This window comes from Falco peregrinus, chromosome 6 (genome assembly GCF_023634155.1).
Source record: "Falco peregrinus isolate bFalPer1 chromosome 6, bFalPer1.pri, whole genome shotgun sequence".
Classification (NCBI taxonomy): domain Eukaryota; kingdom Metazoa; phylum Chordata; class Aves; order Falconiformes; family Falconidae; genus Falco; species Falco peregrinus.
Window position 1 is genome coordinate 16,416,209 of NC_073726.1, and position 25,843 is coordinate 16,442,051.

The window sequence follows — 25,843 nt, forward strand, 5'->3', positions numbered from 1 at the left end:
CCTGCCTGCCTGGCTTCTTGCCAGCCTCCTGCCGCCTTCTATCTCCCATCACAGGAGGCTGGAAAAATTCTCCCAGAATTGGTTAACATGAGAGAGATCCTATGAAAAAAGGATACAGTATGAAGGAGGGAGGTGATGGTTGAAGGGAGAAATCAGGATTGCAAGGGCTGACGCAAGCGTTAAGCACCTGGAGAGGTGGAAGAGCAATGAGAGTCACCACAACAGGGAGCAAGAAGGAAATCCCAGGCAACAACTTCTCTATGTACGCTCCAGCTCTTCCCCAAAAATGCTGCTCCTATATGAGAAAATTCAAGAGTGGCAAGGACAGCCACCTGCCCTGGAGGACTGTTGGTCAGCAAACGGGTGAAGCATTCCAGGGCAGGAACTAGACACATGGACCAGCTCTCAATTATCAGGCACAGTTTAGGAGTGAGCATGGTCCAGAGATCATTCCCACCCAGTCCTGCAGCCACCATGGTTTGGAGGTTAAGGCTTTATGAGTGGAGAGTCAGATAACGCCATGTCAGCTGGCCTCCATGTCCAGGAGGGTCCCTGGCCATGTTTAATTTACTGCAGCTGAAGCATCTGGGAAACTAAGGTTTTCTTCTGTATTTTATACTACATTTTACACTGCGTTTATACTGCCAACCACCACAGCCTTATGGCTGTGGAAAGATAAGAATTTTTAAAAACTGGACTGGAAAAACCTTTAAAGCAAACCTTTAGCCTGATTTTTAAAAATCTTTCTGTGAGGGCCAGTTGTTTCTACAGCCCAAGTATCTGAAGGCTCAGACTTGTCAGGTAGCCTATAGGAGACCCTTTTCTTCTGGTTTCTCTGTGATATTGCTTTCCTAGGATAATTTGGCAACATTGCAACATCTTTCTCAACTGCTATCCTCGTTTGTTCCATTTTCTGCCAAAAATTGTGCTCCTGTTGAAGCTCACAGTCTGACTGCCCAAATTTATTCCCTGACTGGATGCAGCAAGCAAAGGCCAGAGGCCAGGGGTCACTGTGTGCCTACTTGGTTTGTCTCTGCTAAATGTCAAGCGCTGAAGCGGTCTTGGAGGAAAGATGTTAAACATGTAGCTACCAAATTACAGTGCCAAGAGTATGGTTTGCTTTTTCCATGCGAAGTTGGACTTGGCCAAACTCTTGGCTTGCATCGAGGAGAGACCTCACCCTTGCATTTGGAAGGCTATGAACTTTTAGGCTAAGGATTTATGAACTATTTTCTTTCATTGAGTAGCATTTGCTTTTAATGACATCAAGGAAGGCTTTTTTATTTACATAGATTGCTTGAGACTTGTTTGATTTGTGTTTTGTTTTCTAGAAAATTTAATCTAGTCAGATAATAACTGAATTAACTACATAGCAACACTTTAATTTTATTATGCCCTCTATTTCAGTCTTCACTTCTCATTGCCATTTCCATGTTATTTAACCCATGTGTATTTTTGCAATTTGTGATGTAAAAGATACGATCTACCTAGTGTATTTCATTGCTTCCAAATGCTTAACAGATTCTTTAAGAATTTCTATTGTCTCTCCTTTGGCAGACAAATAATACCTGCCTGACCATCTGTATTTGTGTACAGTTATCCCACCCAAGTACACAAGACTTCCTTTCTCACCATTTAGAATGAGAAATATTTGTACTGTTGAATAGATTAATTTTTATTTTATGGCCTGATGTCCATGACCCGGATTTGAGTTATAAACTGGTCATGTGTCAGGGCTCATTATCCACTGATTACATAAGCTATTGTTACCAGGATAAATTTAGTATTCATCTGAAAATCACAATTAATCATTTGACCAGCTCTACAAATAAGGTCAGCCAACATCTACTGTCTCTAAGTTCATGTATATTTTAGAATATCTTCTGTGGTTTAGCTGCCTTGATTTGTGTTATAATCAGATATATCTAATTACAGATTCAAATTGCTTTGTATAGTTAGCTTACTAACTCAAGTGTGTTGGCATGTCTTTTAAAGACTATCATATTCTAAATATGTGCATAGACAATAAAGTAGCAAGATCTGAAATAATTACTATTTATATCCTTCCATTGTTTGCTCAAAACCCAGTATTTCATATTCAGATATTGTTTTCAAGATGATTAAGCTGACTCCTAAAATGTTTTTCCTAAAATGTTTTTGTTTTTTCAAGTCCAATAATGCTTCAGGACTATTTCCATCTGGTAGTAATAGTCCTGTTTATTCTGGAACATCTTGGTTTATATTATGCCTCTGTGTCACAAAATCTATTGAAATCATGCAAAACACCAATCTTTCTGCCAAAGTCAATAAAATTACTACTTGTTGAAGAAAACAGTAAACAACAGAACTTTGTAATGATGTCATTAACACATCCTTTGTCAACAGTTGGGAAATCTGGAACCTTCAAGAAAAATAAATAATAAAAAAATAATTAATTCAGCTTAGTTGTACAATTAATTACACATAAACTTCTAATGAGATTTGGCTAGAAATGCAAACAATTTTTGTAGCAGCATTAGCTGCACAGCAGCATAGCAGCTGTAGTTCAGCATGTAGCATTGGTGCTGCATTTTATCCATCCATCTCATAAATGGACACATTTTAAAGCTTTTTTAATTCTGAGAGTCAGTACGCTCCAACAGGCCCTTTGCAACTGGTCTATAGACCTCAGCTGATCTTGAATCCAGTTCAGGAGTCTGATTCAGTACATTTTGGGGGCTCCCAAGGGATTTTGTCCTACCCTACATTTTCTGCTGGGAACCAAATTCTCCTGTTCTTTGTGTTCAGAACATTCCTGGGATGTCACCCCAAACTACCTCTTGCTTTGTGCCAACACAAGCTTTTGTGCATCCATTTGGTACAAAAAAAAAGAACCTACTCATGAGTTTATTTTTTGCCCTGATCAGTTCAAATGTGTGACAGTATAAACTTCCGCTGAAAACAGTGCAGCCATGGATGAAGTATGTTTATTTAACAGTCAGTGCCAACGAAGCAGCACATAAAGCACTAGAAAACAGAGTGGTAGGCTGAAGTCCAGTGGACAGATATTGCCAGAAAATGGGGTGGTATGGTCAAAACTGAACTTGCTATGTTAGTTCTCAGACTGCTGTCAGAAAATGAAGAGAGGGGGAGAGGGAGGGGTTTTCTGATTTGTAGATTCATCAAAAAGTCAATTAATAATAGCATTACAGAGGTGTGTTTTCCATAGTGTACAGGTCACATGTAGTACTAAATGCTAAGCTTTCATGAGACCAATGTATATTCAGGGATCCTACTGATAACCCACACCAAGCTCAAGCGGTCTGGCTGCAGCACAAAGTATGTTCTATCACCTTTCCTCCATGATTTCCACTTTAAATCAGCATCTATGGTATTCTTAATGTCTTCCCTTCATCCAATCAATTCTGTTGGGTTTCACAGATGACAAACATAAATTAATAATAATTTATTAAACGAATAATAAGCCCCTTATCCTGAAAATGGGTATTTCCACAGAGTGCACTATCACAACACGCCACTAGATGGTACAACAGGATTCTGTCTGCACAGTGCTGTAGCCACTCAGAGCTCCCAGAAAAAACCCTTCCAGTAAGAAACTAAATTAATTCTGGTGGAAGATTCATAAGTCTAGAAAGTAATTTAGAGTTTTTATTGCAAGTGCATACATCATATTCTTCGTCCCTTACAGTTAATTGTTATGTTCCAGAAATGTCTTCAGCAATGACTTCCCAACGTGTATTTACAGAACAAGGCACATAACAGAATACTTACTGTAGAGGGCAAGTCCCGCAGCTACCTAGTTAAAACCTACAAAGCTATGAACTATGAAAATTAAGCCACAGGATTCGTTTGTGGATTTTGATCCCCCATGGAAATCACACTGCCTGGGAGACATGCAGTTACGAGAAACTTTTGCTCTGAAGCATCCTTCAGAGGAGCTACTGCCTCTGTGGCAAGGACTGCTCCCTCTTGCCCTTTGGAAATGTACACAAAAATGTGGGGGGTAAGGGACATGACTGCCTGGCTTTCGGTGGCTTCCACAGAGATCAAGGAGAGTAACAAGAATTTTTACACATGCAACAGTAGAAAATTGAAATTCAAGGCAGAAGGGTACTAATAAGCAACATAATAGTTCAGAAGTAACTGTCCTGCTATGAGTGAAATGTTTACCATTTATTTTAAAATTTTTGATATGGTGTCTCAGAGAAAATCTAACTTTTATTATCCACAGACCTTAAAACCTGCTTGGATATGATAGAAGAATGGTACATGCAGTGAAATATGTCTCAAGGACTTTTAGTAGAGGGCAACATTAAACAGTGATTTCCAGCGCCTTGGAGAAAAAAGCAGAGGGGTGCCACAGAAATCAGGGAAAGGAACAACATCACTTGGCATTGTTATTAGAAAGCCAAAAGAGAAATAAATGGAATAATAAATATACTACCAGGTCTAAAGAAGGAATATCTATCTAAAACATCAGAGCACACAAGCAAATAAAATGATACAGATACTAGAAAACAAACAGATAGCTAACAGAATGGACAAAAAATATGCAGCCTATTTACATCACAAGAAACTACCTGTAGACAGCTATTTGGCAGGTGAGATTTATTTAATATGGGAGGAAGAAAAGCGTTTTCCCCACCTGCAGTTTCCAAAGTTATGACAGACCTACTGAATAGACAGCATTGTGGACAGAGTGGTCCCATGCAACGGTGTGTCCCCTGCCAGATAAGCATTAACTTAATCATCCACTCTTTCTCTATCTATAAACACAGAGCTCAGGACTTCCCTGAATTAATCCTTGTTTGGACTGTGTAGGGGATTAGGATGGGAAAAGAACATCATGTATCATCAAGGTTTTTTCCACTGCTATCACAAGCAACAATATTGCAAATACTCTAAACTCCCTCTTAAAACAACTTCCAGTGTTTGCCTTCTGTTGGAAGACATTTCCAGAATCTCAGACTTAGACTTTATGTTCAGCATAAATTATATTCTTTGATTATATGCAGTGATCCCTGTGGTAAAACAGTCTTAATATAAATCTCTGCCTTCCCTAGGTCTACTCCCTCATGAACTTCAAGTCAGCAGTAATACCTTCAGTTACCCTTCCTTTTGCTAAGCTAAATCACCCAAGTTCTTTCAGTCTGAGAAAATGAGCTCTCCGTGACCCCTAATCATCCAGGTAGTTTGAATTAATCTTTCACAAGCATTAGTAAATGAGACCACTGTGTAATGCTCCAGAGGAGGCTCACTCGCTCCTTGCACAGGGGCAGTAGTGTTTTGCTGTCTCCATCGGAGACACGTATCCCCAGGGCAGGCAAGAATCCCACTGGTCTCTCCCACAGTCTCGTCAGACACCATGAGGCCAGCTATATAAACCCACAGATTGTCCTTCTTTTTATTTTCCAAAGAATGGGATTCGGTAAACTGATAAATTTTTAATATTTAATATTTTATATTATTAAGAATGTAATATTAATTAATTAAAATATTTATTTTCAGTTTAGAGCTGTCAGTTACCTAGTTTCTAATTAAGTCTGTGTTTCACATCAGTTTCATATCCTTCTGGAGTCATCAAGTACCAGGTCAAATACCTTGTAGAACCTGGAAGCAGTTACAGTGACAATTATTATTGGCCCCAACCTTTGATCACCACTGGTTATTCATCAGCTAATCAGCAAAAACTAACTCCCACATGACTGTGTAGCTTGACATTAACTATATTGTTCTAATTTAATTCTCTATCAGTATGGTTCTGCATCAGTCAGCCCATATTTTTCTTAGGTATAGTGATAAATGGATAAGCCTATAATGCCGTAACACCTGACATCTGGATCTTGACCACCAATTTAAAGATGATGGGCAATTATTGTTCATATTAAGACAGTTCCTTTACCAGCCCTGGCCAAACACGGCTGCTGAGTATTGACAACTGATACAAAAGCTTTAGCAGATGTAACTCAACACTATCCTGAGCTCTGCTGGAGTGGAAAGGATTTATTACACAATTAGCGTATTGATACTTTGCTGCTTTTTCCCAAATACACAAAATAGTATTGCCCATTCCTGCATTTTTTTTTCCTTTTTATTCCCCCCCCCCCCCCCCCCCCCCCCCCGCCCCGGTTGATTTCCATCCTTTATGTCTATTCACTTTGCTATAATGTCTTCCTTCTGCGTTTCAAAAATGCATTGCTGTTGTCTGCAGGGCTGTACATATACCGGTCCCTTGGTCCATTTGCTTTCTTATCACTTTTCTGCCATAGGCTGCCTCCTAATTTATATTCATTATTACCAAGTTCTCCCTGCTCCCATTTGTTATGTAATTTTTATACTTCTGTCGCTTTCTCCCTAAGCCAAACTGGTTTTCTAAGCAAAATAACTCTCTTTTTCTGTAGCGGGATATTTTTGTCCTCTTAAACAGTATACCTGCTTAAATTCTTCCTTGCAAAGATTTGGTTCAGAATTGGTTTTAGCTTATGAAATTAGCCCTGTGGAAGTACTAGCTATATTTAAAGTGTTTGATATCACTTTGGAATGCCATCCACTAGCAAAAATGTTCCAAAATACTTTTAAACCCAGTGGAGACATAAGTTATATGGAGTGAAAAATTAAGAGCCTTTTCCAATTTTGCATTAATGAGCCCACAGCTAGAACATTGTATATAGTTCAGAGTACACCCAAAGCAGACATCTAACAACTGAAAAGACTTGGGGAAGTAAAAAAAAAAAAAAATCAATCAGGGCTAGGAGCATTTTTGAAGAAAGTTTTAAATAGTGAAATGCTTTTAACTGACTGACAAGTGGAAAAGGAGAGGAATCAAACAAGTGCCTATATGCATTTTTAGGGAGATACATTGCCTACAGGGTGTAAGTAGAAGATGGGGAATAAGGAAGACAGAGAAAGAAAATACTGAAATATATTGGATGGGGGGCAAGGAGTTTCTTGGTTCATTTAAACTGAACCAAGTCTTTATATGCCACATGTATGGAACAGTTCTTGGGCATGAAGGATGTGGAGATGATGAGCAAATAGATATTCCATCTTCTATCTTGGTCTGTCCCTTTTTTGTATTCTTATTCTACTCCTTAAAGGCACTGGCTATTCAGGCAGCTAAGCTAATCAAGGTGGCTTGAACCCTCAGTATCGTACTGCTTGTCTGGACTGTGGAGGTTTTTTTGTGAGCTTCATGTAGTATATGGAGAGTAGGGGCATAGATATTCTCCCACAGGATATGTTTTCCTGGATTGGACACTGCTCATTTAAATCTGTGACAGACCCGTAGAAGATCAAAGGACATTTCACCAACTGCTTTAGAGATACCACCATGAAACACAGCAAAAACACTGTCAGTTCCACAGACTCCTCCACTGGACTTTGATCCTGCAAGACATGCACAGCCCAAACTAAAGCACATTTTAGTTGTGCCATTGCAATATCCCCACAAAAGAGACACTAGAAGACTTGCACAGCTCTACTGCAGTCTTGTTCCCTAGTTTGCATCCACTGTTCAGCTCCATTGCATTTAAGAAGGATTAATTTCATCACCAAAATCACAGCTTACTCAGTTACAGTTCTCCCCTTGTAACATCACTCAATGACATATCTTATGAAGTCAAATCATAAATTCATTATAACTGAAGTAACTAACTTCATTGTCTTAAACCTTATCCTGGAGGTACTCGGGTACCATTTGCTAAGCATATCTAAAGCATGCCCAAGGCAACAGGATGAAGGCTCAGGCAGAATCAGCTCTGCCCCTGCCGTACTACAGGGCTGATGGCACCACAGAGCAATGCACTTGCAGGAGATGGAACTGTTTCAAGGCTGTGTCCAAGACCACACCAGAGCACACACAGGAAGCCCGAACGCTCACAGATCTTGTCACCTTCACTTGGAAATGCAAGGTGTCATCATTCTGCAGACTGGTGGTTTAGGCTCCTCTTACCACCTTGGGGGTTGCCGTTCCTATGATACCCTGCTGCAATTTCCAACAGTATTGAGAGGTTGTAGCAGCCTCCTTTGAGGAGGGGCTGATCATTTTGATCTCACACAAACTGCGTGAGAACATTAGACCCTTCTGCCAATGTTTTGCACACATCTGGGAGTGCTCTGCTCCATGACAAAACTAAGAAATACAACGTTTTAAATATTAAATTTAGCATGTGCTTGATGATACCTGTATGCTCTGCTAGAGCCATGGGAGGCTTGAGCACTTGCAGAATGGCCCCATTCTGCCAAGGAAAGCTCCACAGGTATGCATGCATGTGCTCATACCCTTCAGTTCACTCTGTACCAAGTGTAGTTTGTACCCATAAATGCATATTCTTGGAGATTTCCAATAGACAAGCCAACTAGTCATAATTTCTAAATTAGTTACTAATCTGCAAGTTGATCTTAACAGCGAGCTCATACACTAACAACTACCTTAGTAGTGATGCTAGCAAGCTTGCAGTCACATCAGATTTAAAAGCTGTTTGCAGATACTGGGATTAATAGAATCAGTAATAATAATTAATTGTATTTTGAAGTATCAATGGTGTAATGTTTATGTAATAAAGAACCTATTTTATTAATTTTTAAGAGTTTTTATAACCCTTAAGGACTTGCATGTCAAAATTTGACAACTGGGGAATGACCATATTTTGTGTGTGCAGTCCATGGCATGCTCACAAGCACAAACAAGAACAAAGTGTCAGGGAGGAGGCTGCCAGACTGGGCAGCAGCTGTATTTGTAACATAGCAGTGAAAGAAAAAGCCATCCTTTCCACAGATTTAAACTTGGACTACCTCCAGGAGCCCATAGCAGCAGGCAGATCTCAGCATCTCTCTTGCTTGTTGTCAAGCTAGGGTCGAAAATCCTCCTTGAACAGAGAGGCAAACTGCGTGAGAACATTAGACCCTTCTGCCAATGTTTTGCAGCAGTGCAGCCCCAGGCCGGCTGAAAGGCTGATGCTTTGCTACTGTTCTCATATGTAGTCCCCAACCTGGAAGCTTCCCTATGCATTCCCACCCTTGGCTGGCCTCCCATGACTTATTCACTGTAGTAACATCTGTCACAAAGCAAACTCAGCCAATATTGCCCACCAGCCTCCATATCCCTGACCATTCCTTCCTTATCTGTCAGTATCAAGTCCATAGAGCACCTCACCTCATCAGCTCTTCCATCACCCGTGCGAGTGAGCTATCACTGCAGTCCAGAAAACTCCTGGATTGCTTGTGCCCTGCTGCGTTGACCTTCCAGCAGGTGCTTAAAGTTCCTCTCGGGAACCAGAGCCACCTTCTGGTTATCTGAAGGTCTCCTCTACTTCTTCCTGATTAGGTAGCTTGTAGTAGACAGCCACAGTAGCATCACTCATGTTGTTCTGCCCTCTAATGCTAGCCCATAAACTCTCAGCTGGCTCCTCATTCATCATTTCTTCTGCTCTCTCACCCATCTTGGTTTGTCCCTCTTAAGGAGCCTTTATCCAACCATGGCAACACTCCAGTCACATGAACTATACGATGCTGTCTCCATGACCCAAATGAGATTATAGCCCTGCAATTACACACAGATCTCCAGTTCCTCCTGTCTATTCCCATGCTACATGTGTTACTATACAGGCACTTTAGACAGTCACTCTTTCATGCTGACTTCCCAGAAGAGAGAGCTTGCACCACCACATTGTTCTGTAGGCACTTCCTTACATGCGTACGTACACTTGGAGGGGAAGTTCTGCCCTGTTTTCTTTTTTTAAAGTCTCCCCTTCAAATCATGTCATCCTGTGCACTTTGCTTACCAAACCAGTCCACCACTTCCTCACTTAATGTGGGTCATCATCTCTTCCCCTGATGCCCAATCAATCACTCCTAGTTTAAAGCTCTCCTCAGCAGATTAGCCAGCCTGTTGGAAAAGATGCTTTTGCCCTACTTGGTCAAGTGGATCCCATCTTTTCGTAATAATCTTGAGTTCTCAGAGAGGGTTCCATGGTGATAAAAGCTGAATCCCTGTTGTTGACACCAGCTGCGCAAATAATAATTGATCTGCAGGATCTTTTCACTTCTCCCCAAGCCCTTCTTCCTCACTGGAAAAACTGAGGAGAAAACCACCTGGGCCCCCAAGACATTGACCACAACTCCAGAACAACGCAGCAGTCATGCTTGAAATGTTCTGGGTCTCCCCTGGCAGTATTGTTGGTACTCACATGGAAGAGCAGCAGCAATTAATAGTTTGAAGCTTGTCTCTCACAGCATCCTGGATCCAAGTCCCTGGTGAGCAGCAAACCTCAGGCTCAGCTGGCACAGAAGCTTCATTGGAGAAAACTCCCCACCCTTTTTCTGCTACCAGGGTACTGACTCCATTCTATAGCTGCAGACGTACAGCTGCAGCCATCCTTCTGGTGCCAGGAGCCACAAGCTTCCAGCCTTCACCGTCATGGGAGCCTCCATTTCCTAGCCACATGGACACAGACTCCACCTGCCCCTCCTATAGGAATGCGGTGGATTCCATTTCCTGGAGTTGCAGGATCTCAGAGAAGATCCAGTTGATCCCTTTCTCATCATCTCTGATGCTGTGTAGGCTGCTGACCTCCTCCCACAGCTCCTGGTGACACACACCTTTCACCTATGCACGCATCCTGCAGGCAAGGAGCCTGTGTGCCATAGCCCCAGCAAGAGGCCCCAGGCACTCCTCTGCAGCCCCAGGACTGGGGAGCTGTACCATCCCTCAGCAGCTCAGTCTGAGCCAAGGCCTCTGATGCACCAGGGACAGCTGATCCAGACAGTGCTGGGGACCGTGACCTGCAGCACACCACCACCACTGAGCATGCATATGCTGCTCTGCAAAGGCCCGCTTCTGCACAAATGGCTGTACCTGCTAACTATACGCGGGAGCTGCACTCCAAGCCAGCTCTTCCATTGGCATACCCTCAACACCTGCTGTAAGGCTGCCTGAAGCCATGACAGGGCTCAGCTGGGACAAAACCTCCCAGCACCCTTTGGCCAGGAGCAGCTCATAGAGCTTGCCAGAAGCTGCTAGATCAGTTGGATCTAGCTAGAGCAGCCACAGCCTCCCTTCCCAAGAGCAGCACCAGACTCCCTCGTGTTCCTCAGTGGGTTCCCAGGAGTCCCCCTGCAATCCCAGAAGAAGCTTTTAGAAGATCTTGAAGCAAAGCCAGGAAACTGTGCTGTCCAGTCAGGGCGGAGGGCGGTGGGCAGCCCCTCACACAGGCCTCAAATCTTCTTCAGCATGAGTTTTAGCTCTTCGGTTTCACTGAAGGTTAATGTATGAACAACAGAGCACAATCACAAAAAAGATTTAAAGCTTAAAAAATTAAATGCTGATGATGACATTTCAGCAAACTTCCACTGTGCGTGAATTGTCAATTTGCTAGGAAAATCACTAAGCCCAAAGCCAAGGTATGGCACAGGCGATGCTCTGAAGAGTGCCAGCCTCTGCTGCCAGCCTCTGCTGCTGTCCCTCCTGTGAGGCTTGGCCACGGGGACATGCAGTCCCCACAGCGAGCCCTTGCTGCAGCCAGCCGCAGCCCCCGCAGCCCCCACAGTCAGCCCTCGCTGCAGACCCACAGCCCCTCAGCCTGCCAGGGGAGGAGGGGCATCCCACTGCTGCCTTGTGCCACAAAATGGCTGACACCGTTTCTTCCTGTGACAGGTACCGCTCTGCTTCCCCACCCACAGACAAGTCCTCGGTGGCAGTAGCCCCCACAGCCAGCCCTCACTGCAGCCCCGCAGCCCCCACAGCCAGCCCTCATCGCAGCCCTGCAGCCCCTCAGCCTGCCGGGGGAGGAGGAGCGTCCCACACATTTGCTGCCTCATGCCACAAAATGGCTGACACCGCTCCTTCCTTGACAGTACTGCACCACTTCCCCCACGCACAGACAAGGTCCTTGGTGGCAGTAGCGCCCGCCCTGCACTGAAGAGCCCCAGATGAGGTCACGGAGGGTAGGCCAGCTCCTCTGCGAGATGAGCGGGTGTGGCAGGGCAGAGCACAGCAACCAGCCCTACAGGGAGGTGGCTGTGGAGAGGCAGGTGGTGGTGTGAGTCCTTGCTGGCTGCTCTGGTGTCTCCCAGGATGGATGGCTTGAGGCTGGACTTTGGCTTGCTGCTGGAGCCTTTGGGCTTTATTAAAGTCCTCGAGTGGGCGAGTAGGGGTGGGGAGGTGTGAGGGGGACTTTGTTCTCTTTGTGGGGCTGTTTCTTCCCCTTTGCTAGGCCTGGCTTTGCTCTGTGCCTCAGTTGGGTAAGCCTGGAGAGGTGTGTGCTAATGGGCTGCCTGCCCCCTGCCTGGTGTTGCTGATGGTGGGTGTTCAACACCAGACTGCTCTTCAGCCAAGCCCTCTGACAGGGAGGGAGAAAACAGTTCTGCGGATACATAAAATCTACGTTAGTTACTGTTAGTTAGTCTGTCATACTGACTTGTGCTGTTGTGTGTTGTGATTGTTGGGGGTTTAGGGTTTTGCTAGGGAACAAAGGGAAAACAAGAGCTAGAGGGTCAAGCTGGTATGGATTACTCTGAGCATGTACCTTCTAGCTACTCCAATCTACAGTTGTAGATGTTTGGGACTCCTAAAAATACTTCTCTTACCCACCACAAGAGGTACTGTGCTGGCTTTTAGTATTAAAAAACAAACAAAAACTTCTGCAGTAGAGCTAAGAAATATAAACAAGAAGAACTTTCAAATGGGCTCTTGCTAGAGGTATTGCTCATGTTTGTGGATTATAGAAACTCAATGTTTTCATTAGTTCTTGACATCACTTCATACTTCAGCATTGCTAACTCTGTCCCCATTTCTTGCCCTCTTTAGCTGTTTCAGCTAAATACTGAGTTTATTTCCTTTGAGCTCTAGAGGTGTGGACTAACATGTCTATGTATCAATTCCTATAGATTTTTTCCATCTTTACTTTTGCCACGTGTGGAGGCTTTCAAGGTGAAACTACCCTTCTAGTTTCCTGCAAAGATGTGGTAAACAAAACAGTTACAGCTGCTTTTGCTTATCCATTCAGGTGAGTATGAGCTCTTCAGTTGTCACTCATATGCTAATTATTTATTATTCAGTCATTCCCCATCTGTCTCCCTTTGAATATGTACCTACTGTATATATCTGAATGAATGTGTGAAACCTTTGATTTGCTCTGTAGTAGCAATAAATAAATATTTAGTCATAATTGTTCAAAGCATTGTAGTTGTCAGTGCCCTATAGAAAGAAGTAGGTAGAAATGGCAACAGGCTGTATTACTGCTTTGTATCGTTCCACCTTAAGCTCCATTATAGCAGTGCATGAATGCTACAGAAGGTAATTAATAAGCAAAGCAACACAATTAATTGTAACAGCCTATTTCTTCATCAATTTTTAGCTGCTTTGGAAGCCCTAATAAGATTATTTTGGATGTGCTGTTATAATATTTTTGTTCAAAGATGGACTAGACAATACTCCTCCATCTGACCCCCTCTCCCCCAAGCCTCAGGGCTATTTAGCCACTTAGCGGGAACGAGCTACACCTGCACATCGTCCATGTCAATCAACCCACTGCCTTCATTCCTCTACATATAGCTGATACCTTCTACAAATATAAATTGCCTTTTGGACTAAACTTACTGAACTAGAATGCTGAAGCATTGTTATTGGAAGTATGACTACATGAAGTTTCCCCTATGTAGTAAACCCTTAACTACATGAAGGTTGTAATCTTTGCAGGTTGAATACTGTTGTATTTAGTGCACCAGACCCAAAACATTGCGGTGGTACTTGGACTGATGTCTATCTCAAGGGCAACTTCTCCTCTTATGCACAATTCTTTGTTACACTTGCAGTGTTGGTATTCCTCTACTGCATTGCTGCACTTGTGGTATATATTGGATATAAGCATGTGTATCGGCAAAATAACAAGCTTCCGCTAACTGTAAGTAATACTAAGGTATCTTGATGTTTTGGCTTTGAAACCAGAAAGAGATGAGAAACACTGTTAATACAAGACTATCTGAATAACTTATGAATATTCAGTAGTTCCAAAGGCTAGATGGAGTGTGAACACAAGTATCTCAGTCTAGTCACTACAGCACTCAAGCAGAAAAGGGGACCCAAAGCCCTTGAACATCCATGGCATCGTACCATATGCAGTTATTGGAGCAGAGTGGAATGAAGTTCCACCTCCTCAGGCAAACAGTGTCTTCAACACAACTTTTCTTTTGTATTATTAATTTAAATATAGAATTGTTCCATAGGCAGAACCTCCTCTGTTAGTCTCTGGGAATTTTCCCTGTGTAGAGCACCTGCTGTGCAGACACAATTGGCAGAGGGAAATAGTTATCTTGTACATTTTAGTCACCTTAAATACCAAAGCCCTGATCCTCGAATGAGAAATTTCAGAGCGTGCCCAGAAACAGACCTAGTGAGCAGATTGAAATCCTCTGTCCTATCTCCTCTACCACCCCCACTTTACTAAACTTTGACTTAAATTTTTGTAACATAAGTTAATATAAATTCATATAATCAGAAATTAGTTTCTAAAATAAGATGCCTAGCACTTGATTTCTTACTAAGGATAAAATTGCTTATGCTTGATAGGTGCAAAAGGCATACAGTTTTGTAGCTGATTATCAACACAGAATATAACTTGTGTTGTAATTACAACATGGTTAACAGCTAAATTTGCTTGTGGTCAGTAACGCTGATGCAGTTATTTCGGAGATATAATTGATACTGTCTCTGCTTTGCTCTCTTATGTTACATTCATGCAAAAATTTTTCACCTAATAATGAGTATTCTTCCGCAGGACTTCACTATCACTGTCATAACAGCCTTTCTGTGGCTCTTCAGTACCTTTGCTTGGGCAAAGGCACTTGCTGACATCAAAATGTCCACAGGGGCCAGCATTATTCCAGGAATTGAATCTTGCAAAGCACTAGGAACAACTTGTCGTTTTGCTTCTGTGACCAGCATGGGAACTCTGAATGTGTCTGTGGTATGTACGCCTTCTGCCATATGGGTACAGTAAACATGTAGAAAATAGCCAATGGCACCTGAGAGCCTTGCTCTACTGATTGCATGTGTTGCTTTATGTGTTAAGATTGGTTTATGGGTTATCAGTCATTCAGGCCCATTAATGCTGTGGTAAAACACTGACCAGACTTCTTTTTCAGAAGGAAATAACTTCTTCAAAGAAATTAAGAGAAAGAACTTGTAGGATCTGTCCCTAGAGCTCTTAGATGCAGCATTTCTAGACATATTTGAGTCTGTTATTTCTGACTGTATGCAAAATAAAATATTGCTGAGCCACCCAAGTGGTTTGACTGATATAAGTAAGGAGGAAACACTATGCTTCCTGCTTTGTCTTTTGGTGTTGAACCTAGCTTTTTAGTCAGCTGTGAGCACTTCTACACATCAAATGGAAGCTCCTTGTAATACAATGATATAAAGCTCATGTTCACAGGAAGAACTCCTCACAGCAGGGCAAATGAGGCTTATTGTATGATCTTCCTAGTGATTCCTGCTTTTCAAAACTCTGGCTGTTATTCGTTGGCCCGGTAGTAGTTAATCACATGCTCTGGATGTACATATGCAGACATGCCAAGTGACTGAAAAGAGCTTGTCTAATTCCATACCAAGGATAGAGTATGATGACTATCTGACTTCCAAAGAAGTCCGTTAAAATGTCTTGTAATACTCTAAAGCATGTGGGAATGTCTTTCCAATCAAAGGGGTGCTAAAGATAGCAATTTTTTCTGGTTTGCCTTGAGGTCATATTCTGTCTTTTTTAAAAAACAAACAAACAAACAAACAAAAACAACTTAATCTCACATTTTTTCTTAACCTACAGGTGTTTGGCTTCCTTAATACGGTTTTATGGGTAGTAAATATTTGGTTTATGTACAAGGACAACAACCTGCACAACCAATCAAACAGAATTTCTCGAAGTCAAGGAACATATCCAGCTCAAACAGGAGTATAAAACCAAGGAGATAATTTGAAGGGCTTCAACTTTTACGTCACGCTGCCACAGAGCATGGAGCCATTATGATTTATTTCAATAATAACTAATAATACTTTGAATAAACTTCTGTTTTCTATGATGGTTTGACATAAGGTCTCGGATAATCCAAGTGTTTAGTTACCTTGAAATATATTATGCCTTTTGAAATTTTGCAGCTTTTTATTACAGTTCTTGATGAGCAAAATGTTGAAGCAATCTGGATGCTGACCCTTCCAGGTTCTTAAATTAGCCTCATAGGAGGGATGGGTGAGAAGCAACTGCATCTGGGTTAGAACTAAAGAAGTTGCAATAATAACAAGCCTTGGCTGAAAAAACAAAAAATAAATGCAGCTAGGGCATGTGAAAAAGCAGTTCAGCTTCTTTCTATCACTGATACCTTGCAAGAGCCATCAGAGTTGAACTTGTAGCTCTGTCAGCATTTTAGCCACCACATGTAGGTTTCTGGATATTCCATTCAGATTATTGTATCAAATCTGCTGACAAGCCTGTCTGGAAGGACACTACTTCTGTGTTTAATATGCTGTTACAGTGGCTTGGGACAATTTCTGAACAAGAAGGTAGCTTATAGTTCCACTGTAAGCTTGTTTAACAGAGTTGAGTGTGTATATGTGTGCAATAGATGACTTGAAAACTTGGAGAGAGGAAAAAAAGTAACGTACGGCCTAAAACTCATACAAGTACTGTAGAAATCAAAGCTGATATATTCTAAATGCTAGTGTCTGGGCTTCTCACATTCCTTGTGAGGTGCATGAACAATGCTTCTGTGTGAAAGTACGTAACTGGAAATATCTTAATATAACTGTCTTCATTTATGTTGTTCAGCTTATTCAGTAGGAGCGGTATTTGGCTTTTGTCACGTGGACTTCTTTATTAAGATATCTGACTCTGAATTGCAAAACAAAAACCAAGCTGTTGAGTGTTTTTTGATCTAAACTGTGATGACAATAGACTTAAGTGTACATATAACAAATCCTAATTGTTCAGTGTGCCAGAGCTACTGATTTTCTGATAGTAAACCTCCAGTCCAAAGAGTATAATAAAATAAGTATGACTGTTGCTGAAAGAATGTGCCTTGCATCCTTACTGCTGGAACAGCAATGCAAGTGTATTGGCTTTGTAGCTTCTGGAACATGGCTCTAGCTATTGCCGTCCTTCCTAGCTGAATGAGTTATCTGTGCTAAAGAAGGGTTTTTACACTGATGCCTCGGGGGTTTTTGTAGAGAGGACTATATCACTCCTGCAGACTAGAGCTGCACTTCAGACACTTCTTTCTGTCAGCCCAAAGTGGGGGCTTTTATTACTGTCCGAAATTTCATTTGAATATCCTTCTGGAACAGCTAAGTGCAGTGTTGAGGTGTCCTTTTCTAAAAGCATGCTCTTCTGTTTCTTCTCTGTTCCTGGATAAAGGATTTGAAAGCAATGAGTTTCTGCTGTTTCTTAAGGACAATACTATCTGTGTTACTGCCATGAGAAAGCAGGCTTGCCTTTTCTCAGTGCTTACCTAAGTACCAAGTATTACAAAGGCCTCTTGAGGGAAGGTAAGAGAAAAGCAGTACTCTGTTCCAGCACTTGCACCAAAAGTATGGCACTCAAAAATCATAATGCTGTCTTCTCAGGACCTTCCCTCTGTGTCCTGGACCTTCTGCAACCCAAGAGGCAATTCTCAGCAGGAGAAGACTAGGGCATAGGGTTTAGGAAGGACAGTACCATTCTTGTATTCAGAAGTGAGATATGAAACCAGTTACTTCTATTATGGGTTTGTTTGGGTTTGTTTTGTTAGCAACACTGTGTTATGATCTAGACCAGGGGTCCTCAAACTACGGCCCGCAGGCCGGATACGGCTCCCCAGGGTCCTCAATCCGGCCCCCCCCACCGGGGGTTGGGGGGGAAACCAAGCAGCCGCAGATGACTGCCTGCCACTGCATCTGTGCGCTGGCCCCCTGGTTAAAAAGTTTGAGGACCCCTGAATTCTAGAGAGCTGATGAAACTGCCAAATGGCTTGACAATGGAGTGGGTTTTTAGGTTCACACTCAAAGGTCTTTAAGCAGATCTGTGTTAATGGAGCGACTGACCCGGTGCCCTCTACATTCTTGCATGAGTAGATGTGTTATGTGAGTGGCCTAGGGCATGTGCGTTCTTCTAGTAGTCCCATGCTGTTTGCACTTCCTTTGCTATCAGAAAATGAATTATGGTTGAGTAGTCTTCTGTCATTTCGGTGGTCTGAACTAGTCTTGAAGCTTCGCTGGAAGTATTGATGATAAAAGATGAATGTGATCTTTTCTTTCATCTCTGCTACCAGGCTCTACACACCAGAACTGCATTGAGCTTTAAATGTAGTGTAACTTTTGTGGAAAGGCTGTGTATATAGCAATTACAATGCTTTGGTGTTAGCTAACATAAAATACAAATCTTTTATTGAAATTTAAAGAACTGAGGCAGTTGATGATAAATACAAGGAAGTGTTATTTCGAAGTGTTCTTGTGCTAGCTGTTCTCCTGCCTCTCAAGAACCTCTGTCAGCAATTACTTTTGTGGTGTCCTTTCTGACCTCTTTGTTTGCATCAGTTCCATGTTCCAAATAGTAACTTTAAACCTTAAATCCTCATTCCTCCTTGAAGCGAGTTCACTTATTGCTGAATGCTGCCCTGAATTCACAGTTGTCACAGATGGCTTGTTTTGCAAGTTATACCTGTACCACTATGAGTAGTTGGGAAGAGCAGGACAGAGAAGAGATGGCCGAAGAGAATTACTTTGTTGCTGTGCATAGGACTGTTTTGTTGGGGTTTTTTTTTCCCTTCTTTCTTTTTTCTGGGCAAGCCAAAACTATTGGACCTTCTCTGTTGCACTCTTCTGAACAGAACTATAGACACCTGAAATAAAAAGCTCTGTGCTGTTTCATCACGGTGAACTATGATAGGATCACTGGTACAACGTTACAAAGATCAGTATCTAGATGTTTTGGTAATTCTGTTATGATATTTTAAACTTCAAAGCTAGACCTGAAGCAAATTGTTTGCCACCTGATCAAAGTTAGCAATGCTTTGAGAGGGAGGTTGTATCAAGTTTTTTTCAGAGGTCCCTTCTTTGTAATGTTTGGAGGTTTTTTTCCTAATTTAGGATAAACTTCTATGAATTTTCATATTGCTTAAGGTTTTTACTATAATATCTATAATTTTTTCAGGTTTTGGGGTTTTAAGGTCACACATGATGTGGCTAAAACACTTTATTAAAACTGTGTTCCTATTTAGTATGTGCTTACCTACCAAATGAAGCTCCGGTTCTATGACAAACTGACTTTGTCACAAATAGCCTTGTTAGTCATTAGGGTGGCTTAGTTACAAAATGGTAATTTTGTGTAGTCTTGCACACATGATAGTAGGAATGAATTAGATCAGTATATGCTTCACTGGTGGCTCAGATCTAGGCAACAACTGAAACTAAAACTGAGTTGGAAAGCTTAGCACACTATGATTGAGTATTTCAACAAAAACTTAAATTTCATATGCACTCAAAGAGACCACCTTGTTTTCCATAGGGCTAAAACTTTCCCTTACACTTCTTGTAGATGAAACCAGTGTGCCCCATCCCCAGAGTGCTTTCCTTCGGAAGACATGGAGACAAAATATGGCAGGCAGGACTATAGCTGGTAAAATACAGATCAACACATCTGTGGTTATGTTTATAGAAATTCAAGCTGCATATGTGTCTGTTCTACACAGCTAAATGTTAACAGCATTCTAGCTCTGCAGGCTAAGGTGAACATGATGTGTAGTCCACAGCAAGCAAGATCTTAAAAAGGAAAAATAACCACATGTGTACTTCTGGCTCATTAGGAGAAGACTTGTTTTCCTTTGCATGGGGGAGACTGATGCAGAACACTGCTGGCTTTGACGTCTGCTAGAGTCCTGCAGCTGAGATGAAATGGAAAGCATCATGCAGCAGCAACAAGCAGCTGCTCTCATTTACCCTGGACACCCACAACGGGCTGAGCAGCCTTTGCCTTTGAATTGACATCCCATGCATGCTGACAGCACCGAAATACTCTGTGCCTTATTTACCCACGGGAGATGGGGGCGGGGGGGGTGGGGGGGGTGGGCAGAAGACACTTTGGCTAATTTACCAGCTTTATCTTGACTGCACAAGAATCACCACTGCTATCAGGAGATGCAGTGTGCTTGATCCCGCTGTACTGAGGGAACAAAGGGCCTGGAAATCTGCCAGATCTCTATAGGTGAGGTATCCTCAGCTGGCAACAGTCTCCCTTGCAGCCATCAATGGAGTAAGCTCATAAAAATCCTTGTATACTGTGTGATTTCTTCTGGTCGCAGGCTATAGTTATGCAGCTCTAGCAGGTGAAATGAATTATGATACCTGGTGGGACGCTAGAGAGAGGGATTGTAATTAGAAACCCATGGCTGGAACAAAGGCTGGATGGTGACAGTGAGGGAAAATGAAGCTGAGTCAGTATAGGATAGCAATAGGGAGCTCCATGGTGGAGAACAAAATCCGCCAGCATCAGGAGGTGTTTAAGGAACAGAGCACTCTGTGGTTTAGGGTGCTGTGACCGGTGATCTGAAGATCAGGCCTCTGTGACAATGCTGAGAAATACTGCGTGTGCCGACCCCCAGGAGTGTCCCTGCTATGGGAGCTGGTGTGGTATTGGTGGTAGCTGACAGCTTTGCCACCAGCCTGCAGGAGAAGTCATATGAAACTCAAGCACAAGAGAGATCTGAATGTCAGATCCCTGGTAGCCAGCGCAGGAAGTGCTGAATGGAGTCACTCTGGGATCTGTATTGCTGTGGTCACTATGGCTCCAGTGAGCAAACCCGTCTCAAATGCAGGCTGGAGCTAGGATGCTGAAATGCCAGCTGGCAGGGCAGCAGTATTAACACCTTTTACTGTACTAGAGCTGAACAGTGTTTTGTGATGTGCAGCAAATTCACTGGGGCTTTGGCTCTGTTTGTGCACCTCCTGTTGCTAGCAGCAGGCGCGGGTGTATAGCTGTCACTGAAAGCAAGAAAAGAGGATAGGTGCCGCCTTGATGTAGAGAGCAGTGAGACTGGGCTCATCACCTGTTTGAGTACACAGGGAAGCTGCAGCCTCTTCATTTTTCCCTATCCTTTAGTGCTGAGCAGCCCATAAAGACGGGGAACTTGGCCATGCTGTGCTGCACTATGCTGGTTTGGCTGTCTGCCCTGCTACAAACTCCTGGGGAGCTGACAACATATCTCACTCTTGGAAGCTGTCTTAAGATAGTCCCTGATGTTTCCATAAATGCCTGAATCGAGCAAGTTGTGACTGCCCATCAGATCATCTACTTTTATTCTTGTGGCAGTACTTAAATGTTTGTTCCTAGAAGATTTGCTGTATAGCCCAAAACAAAGTTGTCACAAAGTCAGAGGCCAGTTTTTGCTGCTTAGTCACGTTTAAATATTAACCAGAATAATGAATTTATTCAAAAGAATGCTGCAGGGTAGGAGTGTGTTCGTTCTACTCTTAAATACTAGTGAATGAGGCAGTTTCTTTCAAGGTTAAGAACAAGTCTGTGTATGTGAGAAACAACTATTCAGAGCTGTATTTTAAAGCCTGACTCAAATGTGGAATCCCTTTTCTGTCTTGTCAAGTGAATCTATGTGTACCCTTAATAACATTGCCCTCCTACAGACACTCAGTATTTAGAGCAGAGAAAAAGAAATGAAAATTTGACCTGTGTTTTTTAGAAGCTTTCCTTGTACTTTTCAGTTGCGACTGCCAAAAACTTGCCTGCGCTCAGTAGCACTCTCTTCTGGATATTTCATTCTTCATCTTGAGTCAGGGAGGAAGTAATATCGAGCTGGGTTGTGCCATTGTTAAAATTTGTGTCCGTGTGGACACAGTCAAAGATTTTTGCCCTTCATTTCAGGGCAAGCACTCTAGGGGCTAGAGAAATATGTGCTAACCTTGACTGTACTTTTCTTGCCTTCTTTCCTTAAGAAAATCTGCCTTAGCCAGATTATATTTTACTGTGGATCCTGCTTGGCTGACACCACTTCTTCCTCCTTGACCAAACCCATAATACTCAGTAAGATTTCAAATTATTTTTCTAGGTATTTAGGTAGGTTCCCTCTCATTCTGCTACATCGGTGCTTGTTGTGAATTGTGGGGATATATTTGGGCAAGCAGTTCTCAATCTATCCCCTGTTCAAGGATTGCTGTTGCTGCCAGAAGAGCTGCAGGTACCTATGCCCCATCAGCAATGCGTGGTTTTACTTGCTATTACATCCTACCAATATTTGAGCAATTCCACATTTATTCATAAAATGTGCTCTGTCTTTTCTTGGCTTGTGGCTTAACGTTGATGCTCCCAACTACGTTTTCTTACCTGTCTGTGCAGCAATTTGCATTAATGCAGTCCTTGAGGAGGCTGTATGCTGATCCTTTACTCACAATCTGAGTTAAACCTGGTGTTAGCACAAACTCTGATCAATTTAGCTTTTATTTCATTTTAATTCAAAGTTTAGAGTAGTTTCTAAAAGGACCACACTCTAGTCCACAGTTGTGCTTGCTTTCTTGGCCCAAGATCAGCAGCTATGTGTCTCAAATTGCCTCTGATATTTATTGTATCGTAAAGCAGCAGTAATCTTACCTGCTGCACTCCCCTGCCTTGGGATGGTAATCTACCTGGTGTTATACATGCTGCTGCTTCCAGCTCCTTTTTTCTTTTCCCATTTATACATATCATCCCCCTAAATCATCTCCCTCTGGTGACTTCAAATCTAATTCTCTACCACTTTCTGCAGATACAGCAGCTCTTTTTAATTTTTGCATCCTGATCTGCTTTTGCAAGCTTCTAATTTTAGCTTCACATTTAATACGTTCAGGTTCCCTTGGAGCTCTCCTTTGCTCTAGGGTGAATGGCTGCACTGTGCATGTTAATCCTTCTGCTGGATTCTGCCGCTTTCTGCTTCTGTGGCTTTTCTTTCCCTTTTTTCTGAATTGAAAATACTGTATTTCACTATTACCTTCTTGAATCACTAGACTGTACTCCTTTTCAAATGTCTTAGCATTTTCTTTTAAACCAGTTTTCAGGTTAAAGCAGTCATTTTCTGCTTTTACTCTGGCTCTATTAGCACAAAATGTTTTAGCTGCTCCCACAGCAGTCACAGTAATACAGAAACTGTATCCTCAAGTTTCACTTTATAAGCTCTACATTAACTAGGGAACACTGCCTCTGTATCATCCCTGGTCCTATGAGCTGAAATGACACACCCTTTCATGGAGAGGTGCCTGTAGCCTGGATGATCCTGGGGTTTTTTTGTTGTTGATTCTCTTATATTGCTCAGACCTTCAGCTGGATAAGTTGGTATCATCTGAGTGGCATTAGTGGTTTGTCAGGGTCACTGCCTGCAGTGACATAAAGTCTGTTGTCCAGCAAAGAAACAAAACCTGGGCAAACTATAAAGGACAGATGCTGGGTAACTAATTAAAAACAAAACATTTTTTCTGGTACCATACAACAACCTAGCCTGAACACAGCAAAAGGAGTCTCTGATGCCTTCAGATGGAAATTGGACTATTCTTACACAAGGGCTTCAAGGAGTATTGCATCTCGGGAGCCTTCCCTCTCTAAAGGGGCCAGTGTTGTCTCTGGGTTCTTTATCTACATGGTGTGCTTCTAGCACTCCTGGAACAAGTCATGTTTACACTATGGAAACAGCCTGCAGTTCAACTGAACATTTCATTTTGTTGAGATAGCCAGCAAAAAAAAAAAAAAAAAAAAATCCTGATCAGAAGTGGAAAAGGACACAATATGCTAATAACAAATCCGAAGCAGAAAAAGAGATACAGTCCCTCAAGCTGTGGAAGCCTAGAGCTGAACTCGGGGTTATCAGAGGTTTCCAGCAGTGACTGTGGCATGCAAGGCATCTTCATGACAGTGTACAAGCAATGACCCCAGGTACAGCGCCAGCAGTACCCCTGGAGAGGACTCATGCAGAAATGGGCGTGGTACTGGTAGGATCTTGTCCTGGAAGGCAACAAATGCAGGTAGATCAAGCAGTTACCATTAGAGAAGAAATGCTAGTAGTGTATAAACAGTATGTGCTAGTAGAGGAGATGAGGGTGATTATTTTTAGCTTTAGTTTCCACAGAGACTGTGCATCGAAAGTAATGAGAAAGGACTGGCAGGCACAGGAGGCTGTGAGGTTTGCACTCAGCTCCATGAGGAGCATCTTGAGGATGAAGCTAGACCAAGAAATGAATTTGAGAAATGCATTACTAAAGCAAAAAAGCCAAAGGGCCCACATTCCCATCCTTGTCCTGAGGCCCTGAAAGCTCTTAATCAAGTAGTTGAATTTTTAACTCTACTGATCGTCTGGTTATAGATGCAGCCAATGTGGGCACTTCAGAGTTTTCAACCTTGCTGGAAATAGAGCAGGATTGCTGGAAACTTGGAAGATCTCTGCTTTCTCCTTCAGAAGACTATGAACCTATTCTCCCATGTGCTGGGCAGTTACTTGTATGGATCTACAGCAAATGCAATAGGGCTTCAGTCTGGAGTGACAGTTTTACCTGCCATGCATCAGTGTTGGTGCCCCAAAACCGGCAGAACTGAGAAGGATCAGTCTCTTCAGGATTAGTCCCTTGGGGTACTGTTCAGTCGCAACCATGTGTCGTGACCTACAGCTAGCAAAGCCAAAAGGACAGCGAACCTTCCACACAGCAGTGTGATTGCAGCTAAATTCTGGCTGGAGGTACCCTGGGGCTGGCTGCTGCTTTGTTTTGCTAAGTGGGTAAGTTCATACTCTTTAACTCGGGGGGGGGGGGGGGGGGGGGGGGGGGGGGGGGGAGCTTCTGGTTCACTGATGGGGCAGGATCTCTTCAGGAGCATGTAAGAACATGGTATTGATTCAGCCTTCGCTGTGCATGAAGAAATCCCTGGGAGCATCCACCTTTGTCCTGACTTACCTGTCAGAACCTGAAATGTTATTTTAGTTCTGTGTTGATTGTTTGAGCAGGCTGCCTGACGCTAAACACAACAGTGATGGGGAGAGGGAACAAAAGGGTATGAAGCCTGGAGGGCACACTAAAGCGGGTTAGCTGTCAGCTGTCCCATGGAGACTATCCACCCGGTGCAGACAGCCAGGGAGGGTTACACCAACACTTTGCTCACTTCCCCCATCCCTCTCATCCCCTCCAGAGCCAGTGGGGTAGGTAGGACCTCAAAACACATCCTGGCATCAGGCAAAGTAGTGGGGGAAATTCCTCACCGAGGCTGATATGTCACTGTTGGACACCATCTGGACTCTGGTCTCTCTAGGCAGGCTAGGAAGTGCATGCTCAGGCAACTGGGGAAGCTTTTGGGGTGGTGATTGACAGACCGAAGTGCCCAGCTCCTTCAGGCACTTGCAGAGCTGGGTAGCAGCTGAACAGGTGAGGCTGCACATCTAGATTTTATTTCTTGCCTTTTAAGCTTTGAAAGCAAACAAATACTGTTGTCTCTCAGTGTAGGGAATAGGAAATAATAGGAAATACCTTCTGACAGAAGGTCGCTGGCAGAAACTGGTGTCTACTCTGAGATCTCTGAATGCTGTCACTTTTCTGAACTGCTTTTTTTTCTCTGGAATTTTAGGGGTGTCTGATCTCATAAGTGCTTCTGCCACAGGCTGCACGCCCTGGTGCCTGTAAGGCTGTTCCAGAGCAAGTGCATTAGATAGTTAGCCCTGGCTGCTGGCAGTTAATGGGGAAAGCTCAGCCTCCCCTGTAGATGTCAGAGGGGTTGTGTTGATTGCATGAAGTGGGAAGCCGTGGTTAGGCTGGATATTGCAGGGAGGAGCATTCAAGAAATTCAGTGTGAAAATGGGTTTAATATGA

The 25,843-nt window shown here is 42.8% G+C and overlaps 1 protein-coding gene across 1 annotated transcript; it reads left to right on the plus strand.

Moving 5' to 3' along the window:
* The first annotated feature begins 12,073 nt into the window (after positions 1–12,073).
* On the plus strand, positions 12,074–15,950 carry SYPL1 (synaptophysin like 1). Its single transcript, XM_005243521.2, has 5 exons — positions 12,074–12,142; positions 12,886–13,004; positions 13,697–13,901; positions 14,775–14,963; positions 15,819–15,950. Exons 1-5 carry the CDS (start codon positions 12,074–12,076, stop codon positions 15,948–15,950), a joined length of 714 nt encoding a protein of 237 aa, XP_005243578.2.
* The last annotated feature ends 9,893 nt before the right edge of the window (positions 15,951–25,843 follow it).

Bases quoted from the DNA above. Each gene is read 5' to 3' on its own strand.
- SYPL1 (XM_005243521.2), top strand. From the start codon at position 12,074: ATGGATGGCTTGAGGCTGGACTTTGGCTTGCTGCTGGAGCCTTTGGGC. The intron at 13,005-13,696 runs GTGAGTATGAGC...TAATCTTTGCAG, and splicing joins GCTTTTGCTTATCCATTCAG to GTTGAATACTGTTGTATTTA. The intron at 13,902-14,774 runs GTAAGTAATACT...ATTCTTCCGCAG, and splicing joins ATAACAAGCTTCCGCTAACT to GACTTCACTATCACTGTCAT.